This window comes from Tupaia chinensis, unplaced genomic scaffold (assembly GCF_000334495.1).
Source record: "Tupaia chinensis unplaced genomic scaffold, TupChi_1.0 Scaffold000187_1, whole genome shotgun sequence".
Lineage (NCBI taxonomy): Eukaryota > Metazoa > Chordata > Mammalia > Scandentia > Tupaiidae > Tupaia > Tupaia belangeri.
In genome coordinates this window covers 1,613,788-1,624,513 of record NW_006159662.1, presented here as the reverse complement: position 1 = coordinate 1,624,513, position 10,726 = coordinate 1,613,788, and the positions used below count along the sequence as shown (strand labels likewise).

At 47.8% G+C, this 10,726-nt stretch overlaps 1 protein-coding gene across 2 annotated transcripts in view; it reads left to right on the top strand.

Moving 5' to 3' along the window:
- AXIN2 (axin 2) overlaps window positions 1-2,102 on the top strand; it is a 36,112-nt gene extending 34,010 nt beyond the window's left edge. For both annotated transcript variants that reach the window (XM_027771154.1, XM_027771155.1), the window contains one exon: window positions 1,044-2,102. In XM_027771154.1, the coding sequence (XP_027626955.1) occupies window positions 1,044-1,170 (127 nt within the window). In that variant the 3' untranslated portion in view covers window positions 1,171-2,102. The remainder of the gene's footprint in view (window positions 1-1,043) is intronic.
- Window positions 2,103-10,726: the final 8,624 nt, after the last annotated feature.

Below are 10,726 nucleotides of genomic sequence, written 5' to 3'. Positions count from 1 at the left end.
ATGCAGCTCTCACTGAGGGGAGTTCACCCCCCCCACCCCCCCCGAGAGAAAAAGCAAAACCAACCCCAACCTTGAGACATCTGTTTTGGAGGACACCCCCCCCCAACCCTTTCCTTTGCGAATGGCCTCCATGGTCTGGAAGTGACAGCTTGCAGGGGCGAGTTAGTCCCTCGGAAGGGTCTCGCTTGCTGGGGAGGTCTCTGGATGGGGAAAGAAGAGGTCCTTGCTTAATTTCCTTGGAAAGGACTTGGGGGGTAGGCCTGGCCTGGGAGGACAGCAGTTGTTTCCGAATGTGACTCTTCTGAGAGAGGCCAGTCATTTGCATCTGTACAATTAAACAGCCTTAGAAAAGAATTCTGGGGTAGGATAAACTGAACCTTTAATCAGCAGGCATAATAGAGGGGCTCTTGGTGTTTGACCCTGGGGGGGTTAGGGTGGGAGAGAGAGGAGGGCGTTTGGGGGCTTGCTGTCTCTGCAACCCTGGCTTGGCCCTGCCTCCTGGGTACTATGCCAGAGGCCACCAGGGAGTGTTGGCGCCTGGGGGCTACAGGGTGAGAAAGGCAGGAGGCCTCAACTGCAGAGCTGGTGCCCCAGTCTTGCACAGATATGGGCTCTATAGGTGATAGGTGTGGGCTTGCTGACCTGGAGCTGAGCCCTGGTCTCCTGGAGGGACCCTCTTAGCTGCAGCTGCAAATGACCCACGAGTGGGCCTACCCACTCTCCTTCCACCCCAGAATTGCGTGGGTGCGAGTGGGTGGGGGTTTTGGGGGAGATGCAGCTCTGCTTTCACAGCGTGTATGTCCTGGGGGACAGCGGGAGTCCTGGGCTGAAGACTGCAGCCTCTGAGGGTGCCCTGAAGACTCTGCCTGTTGGGTGCCAGGTGGCCAGCTCCAGGTGCCATCTTGAATCAGGCATGGGCAGTGGTTTAGAGGCGCCCCTGCCACAGCGGATCCCGGATACCTCAGTCCTCACTGCTGCTGTGCTTGCCTTATAAGAAGTATAGAAACCACAACTCACCAAGCTTTTCCGATTTCCCTTTTAAGGTATTACTTTAAAAAAGCCAGTGATGAATTTGCCTGTGGAGCAGTGTTTGAGGAGATCTGGGATGACGAGACGGTGCTCCCCATGTACGAAGGCAGGATCCTGGGCAAAGTGGAGCGGATCGATTGAGGCTTCGGCGACTGGCTTTGGCGAACCAAGGAGCTGGAGTGCGCGGAACCTGTCCTGGGCTTGAGCAACAGCCACAGAACATTTTGAAGGAAAATGAAACCAATGAAGAAGACACAGTTGAGGGAAAAAGCGGCCACTGGCCTTCGGGAGGGTGGGGGGAGGTTGCTTTTTATTATTCATGAGCTGGGTACTGAGAGAAGAAAAGCCTGAACTATTTATTAAAAACATGACCACTCTTGGCTATTGAAGATGCTGACTGTATTTGAGAGACTGCCATACATAATATATGACTTCCTAGGGATCTGAAATCCATAAACTACAAGAAACTGTGTATAGCTTACCTGAACAGGAATCCTTACTGATATTTATTGAACAGTTGATTCCCCTCATCCCCAGTTTACGGATATGCTGCTTTAAACCTGGAAGGGGACGGGGGAAGTTCTCATGGTCTGAACTTCGGAGTTGAGCTAGGAGTGCATTAATGATTTCTTCATTAAAAGAGGGATTAGGCTTTGCACTGCATTTTCCCAAGTGAAGACAGACTTTTAAAAAATGGTGCCCTACCATTGACACATGCAGAAATTGGTGCATTTATTATTATTTTTTTTTCCTACGCTGCTCTATTTTGTCATAAAGGTCTTGGGGGTTGACTTATATCACAACACTATCACCATTTGGGGGTATCCCACTAAATGGGATGAACCATGGTGGAGGAGGTGGGGGATTCATCCTATGACCGAGGCTCCCCATCTTGCAGCCTCCACCATCCCAGGTCCACACCCAGTGGCTGAGGCCTGCTAGAATCACTACCTTGTGGTTCAAGCTCGTGCGATTATCAAAATGACAGTTCCTTGTGTTTTTGTTGTTGTTGTTTGTTTTTATTTTTTAAAAAATCAGTCTTTGGACCACAGCCATTCAGGAAACGTACCCCATGCCCCACAAAGAAGTGAACAGATGTGGGGAGACCTAGCAGCACTTTCCTCCAGACACCTTCATTTTGATGTTTGGGTTTTTGTGTTAAATTAATCTGTACATTCTGTTTGCCATTGTTCCTTGTACTATACGTCTGTATATAGTCTACGGCAAAGAGTATTAATCCACTATCTCTAGTGCTTGACTTTAAATCAGTACAGTACCTGTACCTGCACGGTGGCCCGCTCCGTGTGTCGCCCTATATTGAGGGCTCAAGCTTTCCCTTGTTTTTTGAAAGGGGTTTATGTACAAATATATTTTATGCCTTTTTATTACAAGTCTTGTACTCAATGACTTTTGTCATGGCATTTTGTTCTACTTATCCTGTAAATTATGCATTATAAAGAGTTCATTTAAGGAAAATTGGTACAATAATTATTGTAATTAAGAGATGTAGCCTTTATTAAAATTTTATATTTTTCAAAACCTTGGCCTCATCTGTGAACCCCCAGGGTGAGAACAGGGACAAGGGACACTTTTGTAGGTGAGCATTGGTGCTTGGGTGTCTGACCTTGCTCAGCCCATGTCTAACTGACCCTAGCCCTCACCTGATCTGGATCTGCCCCAAGGCTCTGTAATGCTGTGTCAAAATCTTCCAGTGGGTTGACCCCGTGCGTTAGTGGCTCAGGGAGCTGGATCCCACATGGCTAAGCAAGCAGTTGGAATCCCAGGGAAAACAAAGACAAGCCAGGCACTTGTGCATGTGTACATGAAGTCCCAGCAGTATGGAGACAGGAGGAGAAGGAACTGTGGCATAGCCATACCCATGGGGGGGTGCTTCTCCCTCCCAGTCTCCAACACAGATTAGCCCATCTGGTAATGGCTGAGGCTTTCCTGCCCTGGTGCAGGCGGCAAACATGGCCTTTGACATCTTCTCTCTACCCCTTTCATTCAGCCTCTTCCTCACTGGCTTGTCTCTAACCTGGCCAGGTAGGTCCAGGTGACAGGGGCTGAGGTGGGGCCATTTTTTGAGGGGCTTCTCCCAAGTAACCAACTGAAATGGAAGTTCTGGGAAGAACATAACGGGATGAAAAATTAAGGAAGTTCTGTGATAGAGACCATCAGTTGGTAACATACGTGAAACCTGTGGTCAGAGGAACCCTCTGACATGTAAGTTACATCCTGATGGAATGGGGGAGGGTGTGTGCCCAGCAGAGGATAAAGGACCCGAGCAGTAGAGCGCCGGAGTGTTCCTGACACCTGACCAGCCCATAGCCCAGCCTCAGTGGGGCCAGACCAGTCTGGAACTAGCATCTCGAAGCTCACTGACCAGGTCCACAACCCCTCCCCCCACTGCAATCCCTTCAACATTCTCCTCTCGGGATCTTATCTTGGGCACACACACGGCCGGTGCCTCACTTTGCTCCATTTCCCCACGCTTGACTTTAGTCCAGATAAGACCATTGGGAGCCCTGGTTTGAATATCTCTTACTAAGCCCCTCATGCAGTGTGTATCAGACATGGCACTGGAGTTGAGACTGGCTTTCTCTCCTACTCTCTCTTTTTTTTTAATAATTATTTAATTTTATTTATTCATTTATTCTAATTTGACCAGAGGGAATAAATGAATTAATAAATACACACACACGTAGAGGAAAAGTGAGAATGCAAGCCACCAGGCCCAGGACTTAAACCATAGTTGGTCAAGTGAGAGTGTTCAACGCCTTAACCACCACGCCACCTGCTGGTCCCTTTTTTTCCTCTCCTACTCTCTTTTAATGTTCTCAACAAGAAAGAACTAGAAATCTGTTCTATGTATATAAAAGTCATGGTTAGTGTTGTCAGATTTAGCAAACACAAAGTACACGATGCCCATTAAAACTGAATTTCAGATCAACAATGAATAATTTCTTAGTATATCCCATGTAATAGTTGAGGCACACTTGTACTACGAACATACCTGTTCACCTGGAAATCAAATTGAATGGGAGCTTGCCATTTAATCTGGCTACTGTAGTTGTGGATGTTGTGAATTGCCCACTCACATTCCCTTCCTTTTTACTTCTCACATGCTTACTTGTAGTGCAGAGTCCAGAGAACAGAGAAAAACTGCATTTTCCAGCCTCCCTTGTGTCGGCAAGGTGAACTGAGTTCCACCATTAAGGTTTGTTCAGTAGAAACAGAGGCATCTTCCTGCCCATTTTTGGTTCTTGGCTGCTGACAAACAAGGTCCCGGAGACACAGGGCTCTATTACAGCCACAAGGCTGTCTGTCCCCTGGGTGGGCATACCAGGGTGTGGCTGCTTCCTGATAACTGGGCATACCTATGGCAGCATGTCTAGAAACACTCTCTGGGCAGGAAAGCTCTGCAGGGCTTTGGAAGACGTGCCCAAAGTCTCAGCCTAGGTTGTTTTTGTTGAGGCTACATAAAATTCTAAACACCCAATTCCCTGCATTAATATATTCTGATTAGTTCCCTAAGGTTGTTGTAACCAGGTATCCCGAACTAGGTGACTCAGAACAGCAGAAGGTTCTTGTCTCTCTGGAAGTCCAAGGTAAGGCATAAGCAGGGCCGTGCTCCCTCTGAAACCTGTGGGGAAAGGAGCCTCTTCGTCTCTTCCAGCTGCTGGCAGCCCCAGATGTTCCTTGACTTGTGGCAGTGGCTCTCCAGTCTCATCTGGCCTTTTCTGTGTCCATCAGAATCCTCCCTCTTCCCATGTCTGTGTCCAAATCCCCCCTTCCTTTTTTAGAGGTTTTTGCCTTAGGGTACGTGCATTCACCAGAGAGAGGGAGAGACAGAGAAAGCGAGAGGGAAAGTAAGAAATCGGCCCTCTGGTGAGATGGCCATGCCGCAATCTCTTCTCTATTCTCCTTTTGGGATCTTGGGCATGTATACACACACGCCTGGGGTGATCTTCAAGTCACTGAGTCCGGGACTTGTATCATGCGGCCATGTGGGGGTCCAGTGATATAATTATATGCTGGCCCCCAAATGCTCCCTTTTTATAAGGACGTCAGTCATCTGGAATACATCCTACCCTAATGACCTCATCTTCTTTTGATTCAATCTGCCTAGACCTTATCTTCAAGTAAGGTCACATTGTGAGAGTGTGCTGGAGTTAGAAGTTTACCATGTCTTTTAGGATGGACAGGATCCATATAGTTCCTCAGATATGAGAAGACCTCAAAAAGTTCCTGGAAAAATGGAATTGGAATACAAGTTTACTTTGGTGCCAAACGTTTCTGAAATCCATCCATAGCTTTCCTGTAATACGTATTTTACATGAACTTTTGAAGACCCCACTTATCTAGGCTGCGGGCTGCCTCCTGGCTGATAAAATTGTCACACCTAGCATTGGATTTGTCCTAATGAAGAAAGAAGAGCACACATCTTTCCAAAAGAGAAACTTTAGGCATCACCTGCAAGAGAAACTCACTCTTATTACTACTGTTATCAGCCAAGTAAGTCCAGCTGCTTTGTCTCAGAGGCAGACACTGGAGAAGCGAGTTTATTTTGTAACCAGTTACAGGAAGGCAGTCAGCAAGCACCACCAAACTCTCACCAAGCTCAGCGTGTTCTTGGTATTTACAGGCCCAAGATACAGGCAGGTGCAAATCATTCCTCACTACCACCAATCAGAGTCGATCGCTTCTCCCCAAGAATTATCCTGACTCCTTCAAATATTCACTCCTGGTTTCTCACCGAACCATTCCTTAAATAGATCTCCCAATGACTCAGATTATTCTCATTAGAGACTTTCTTAATTTCAAAATGGCTGTAGTCCTGCTACACCTTAAACTGACCACCTTCATCACCAAGTGAAAGGCAGACTCCTCTTGTCTGCCAATCATTTCAATAACTGCACCCCCCTGCCTGCCTCCCTTCACCCGGTTAAACAGAGCAGACTAAGCCAGCTATTCTTGGGCACACTCTCTCCCAACAACTATACACAGCTCTAGTTTTCATCTCTACCCTGCCCTGGTCAAACTGGCAAATCCAAGTTGCCTAAGTCTTTGGCCAGCTGAAGATGAAGTTAGAACCTCTCTCCCTGTATAACCATGGAAGGCAAAACAGGATGAAAGCAGGAGATACAACTGTCCTTCTAAACCCTGTCTCAATTACCAGGATATAAAGCCTTGTAATACATCACTGGGAGAAATCTTGAAATTTTGGTCTCCAGAGATTTCCAGGTATGGAATATAAAGCAATGTATCTTCTGGAACTTAGAGAGGCGGCGTCCTCCACCAGATGAGCTGTTCACTACTCTTCTTCTCTAGAATTCTGAGTTTGGCATAAGCCTGAGTATGATCCCACCATGTTTTTTCATGAAGAGATCAACCATGTGGTTGTGTGTGTGTGTATGCGTGTGCGCATGTGCGTGTGGAGGGGAAGGGTTTCTGTCTTGGCTGGAACCAACCCAATCAGGCAATGAGTTTTGGGTGTCTGTTTCCACTAGGGTAAAGTCATTTGTGACAATCAATTGTAGAAATGATTTGTGAATCGTTGTTGAGCAGTTGGCGGGCTGAAGACAGCAAGAAGCAATTAGTCTTTGGATCAGCATGGTTTGTTAAGATAAAAGGTTTGGGTTGATGTGATCCCCAGATGACACCCATTTCTTGACATGGCTAAGAGGGTTACAAGGCCTTGTTGTTCATCCTGTCTTCAGTCTAGGAGGTGTGAGGAGGGGGCAAGGTCCAAGCTAGGAAGGGTCACAGCTGCCAGATATCTGAGACATGTTTTCTCCACAGAGACCAGGTACAGTGGGAACCACAGCATGGGCTTCCAGACCCAGCCTCAGCCTGGAGAAACAGAGACCCCTCCCATCCTCACTTTAGGGAGTAGACTGCTTTAGCCACCTGCTTCTAGTTGGCCAGAGGCTAACTGTCCAGACTGAGGGCTGGCCAGGTCCCCAGGGTGAGGGCTGGTGCTATGGGGTGAAAACGACATAAATAGAAAAGTGGGCTGTGATAATGAAAGGCTGATTTACAGAGCATTTGACAAGAGCAGTGTAGAGATTCCTCCCCCCACCCCCGCCTTTAATTTATATTTTTCCTGGGACCAGCAGTTAGCGTAATGGCTATGTTGCTAGATTCCCATGTAGTGGACCGTGATTAGAGTCCCGGACCCGGTGGCTTAAACTCACGCTGGGCGCATGTGCGTGTGTGCCCAAGATCCCAAGAGGAGAATGGAGGAGAAGGGATTGCAGCGGGGCCATCCCCCCTGGGGGGTGATTTCTCACTTTCTGTCTCTCTGTCTCTCTCTGTCTTTCTGGAGAGTGCACATGCCCTATAGCAAAAACCTCTCAAAAATTTTTTTAAATATTTTTCCTGACCACAGAGATAAATGGTCATGGTAGACAATTTGAAAAACACAGAATTACAAAGAAGACAAAGACATGTACTACTTTACCACTACCCAGAGACAGTGACTGACAAGTACTTCCTTCTAACACAACAGGTCCTCTTGCTGAGTAGGCTCCTCTAGCATCATCATTTTTTAGGATAAATTTTTCCATATATAACGACTTCCATTGATTGTCCTAAGCAGACTATGGGCCACTTCTGCAGACAGTCTTCATTGCTGTCCAAACTTGCTATGATTTCTTCACAGTATGCCTCTCTGGTTGGGAGGCAGGAGGTGGGGTAAGGCCAGGATGGGCTTATGACTTCCCAGGGAGTGTATAATGACCTTCCGGACCCAGTCAGGGATGGGCTTGGCGTTCTTACCTGCCTTGCCTTGCCCCTCACTTGTTGGCAGGTCTTGCTCCTTGCTCACCTCCTTGGCTCCTTGGGCTCCATGCTTTTCATCTTCGAACAAGACCCAACTAGGTCTTGGTACTGTTTTTTCCCCACCTTTTGCCCTGAAACACAGTGTCTTCCCACCTACCTCCCTCTTAGAATCCCTGTAGATGACACCATCTTTGTTCTTGCAGGTTTGTTATTTTAGCAGACTCAACATCCATGTTTTCATCTCCACCTAACAGTGCCTTGACCGTCCTTTGGGGAACACCCCTGGACTACCAAGAAAGGCACGTGATCTGGCTCATTTGTATATGCTGTCATGTTGGCTACTGTGATTGGCTCAGAGAGAGACACATGATTTACACTGGGCTAGTAAGAGTCAATCTTGAGACCTGGGGCAGGAACTCAGAATGAGGTGTTCTCTTTCTAGTAAGGCTTCCAAAATGGTAGAACAAAATTCTGGGGCTTCTTGGGCCTATGGTATGAAGAGCTCCTACCTGGGATTGAAGTCAACAAGGAGGAAATCAGAACCACCAGAGGGTGGGATTGGGCATTGAAAAAGATCAACGAATTCCTGATGACCTCTCTTGGATCCTTAAATTCAACTGCTCCAGAAAGGCCAACCTCGTGAGTCATTTAGTCCTGTCATCTCTTTTTGTCTTAAGTCAATTTGACTTTTTTTATTATTTTTTTTTGATCATGCCCAACCAAAATAATTCTGACTAATGTAGGGAATCTATTCTCAAGGTCAGTTTGGCAGAGAGCCCAGGTTCCTGGAAGCCCAGGTAGGCACATTACATGGTACAAAAGAGAGGTTCAAGAGGAGAAAACGGTTGCTAAGAAGCAAGACAAGAGTGATGCAGAGGTGCCTCAAGTTCAAATCACAGATGACGTCACGTTTAGATGCTGGCAACAGAAGCTTTGGGGTACAATGGCCTTTAACTGAGGGCGATCTTGGGACCTAGTCCACCTCTGTCTCCTCTGCACATTGCCCTCATGACCAGCATCACAGACACCTGCTGAGAGCTACCCTGAAAGGGGAAGGGGCTTCAAAAGGTTCATGGAAAACATGTATTATGAAGAAACTATGCACAGATTTCAAGATTTTTTGCACCCAAATAAACTGATACTTTTTTTTTTTTTGAAGAGAGAGTTTTTCTTATATTGTGCATGCGTTCGCAGGAGGGACAGAGAGACATAAAGCAAGAAATCACCCTTCAGGGGGATGGCCATGCCACAATCCCTTCTCCTTTATTTTCCTCTCCGGATTTTGGACACGCATGCCCATGCGCTGGGCGTGAGTTTCAAGCCTCTGGGTCCAGGACGTGCTGGGCGTGAGTTTCAAGCCTCTGGGTCCGGGACTCAAACCGTGGTCAGTTGTGTGGGAGTCCAGTGACATAACAATCATACCATCTTCTGGTCCCAATAAATTCAACCTTTATTTCATTTTCCCATGAACTTTTTGCAGCCTCTTGGTATGTGCAGGTGCCAAGGGGCAGGGGTATGGGGACACAGACAATGAAGACATGGTTCCTGACCTAGAGGAGTGCCTGACTGAGAGATTATGATGCAGCATGAGAAACTGCTTGGGGACACCATGTCTGGAGGCCCAAGATCCCAGGATAGTCTGCTAGGGTGTTCCAGCGGAAGGTCACTCACGGGTCCTGCGCTTGGGGGTCAGGAGACTGGCGGGATGGTAATTCTGGTAGAGGAAAAGGCTGGTCAAGGCCAGGAGGCAGGAAGAAGCCATGAGAGTTGAGGCCATGAAGGTGGGACACGTGGGACAAGAATCCAGTAGCCTCCACTCCCCCTCCTTTCCCTCCTCCTCCTCCCTTTCCCTCCTCTTTTTCCTTTCTCTCTCTTCCCCACCTCTCCTTTTCATTTCAGTCTCTCCCTCCTCCTCCTTCCCCCTCATTCTTTGCCCTCCCTCCCACTTTCGTCTCACTCTTTTCTCTCTTCCCCTCCCTCTGCCCTCCTGCCCACCTCGTCCCTCCCCCTCCATCCCCTTCTGTCTTTCTGGGGCACAACCTCCCTGGGAGAGAGGGGTGGAGGCCTGGTCTCTGCCCTCCAGCAGCTACAATCTCTGACAAGCTTATTTTGGCCAAGAGATGTCCTTGCCTCACACTTCTACCACTTTATAAATCCCCTCCCGGCCCCCCCAATGGCCTGGGGAAAAGAGGTCCAGAGACCCGAGCTGGGGGCGCCGGGACGACGCTGCGGGCGCAAGCGGGAAGTGGGGACCGCGCTGACTTTCTTGTTATTATTTCTCTCCCCTGGGGGCCACAAGCGAAGACTTCTGGGCTCAGAGTCTTTATAGATTCTCACTCCCCTGGCAACCCAGCGCCCCTGTCCAACCTGGAGTGTTTAATTACCAAGGAAAAGAATGATTTTTTTTTTTCCCTGAGAATCCATTTAATTATTTGATTGCACAGTAACCAAAGAGTGCGAGAGGCCTGTAGCCAGAAGGGACTTCAAAGCAATACCTTGATGTTGCTGAGTGGAGCACTAATGGGTTCTGAAGGCAGAGATTGCTAAAGAGAGGGAAAGGATTCAAAGCGCCTCGCGATCCTGCCAGCAATCTCGAAAAATGCATAAACACTGGAATGCTCTGCCGGAGAGGGAAGGAGAGTTCAAAGGGACTGGGAGAGTTTTCATGTAAAGTTTAGAGTTTAAGGCGTGACTGTTGGCTACGGAGACTCAGCGTTTGAACTCTTGTTTATTAAAAACAGTTTCCCAGCCATTCAGCCGGTTCCCAAAGACAACAGCGAGTTGCGGACTTTTTTCAGTTGGAAGGTTTAGAGGCCTCATTGATTCCTACCTAGGGTTTTCCCCTCCTTCTCTTTTGTGTTTGCTTTTTCCCTCTTCTTTTCTTGGTGTTTTTTGATCAAGTTTTTCAAACTCC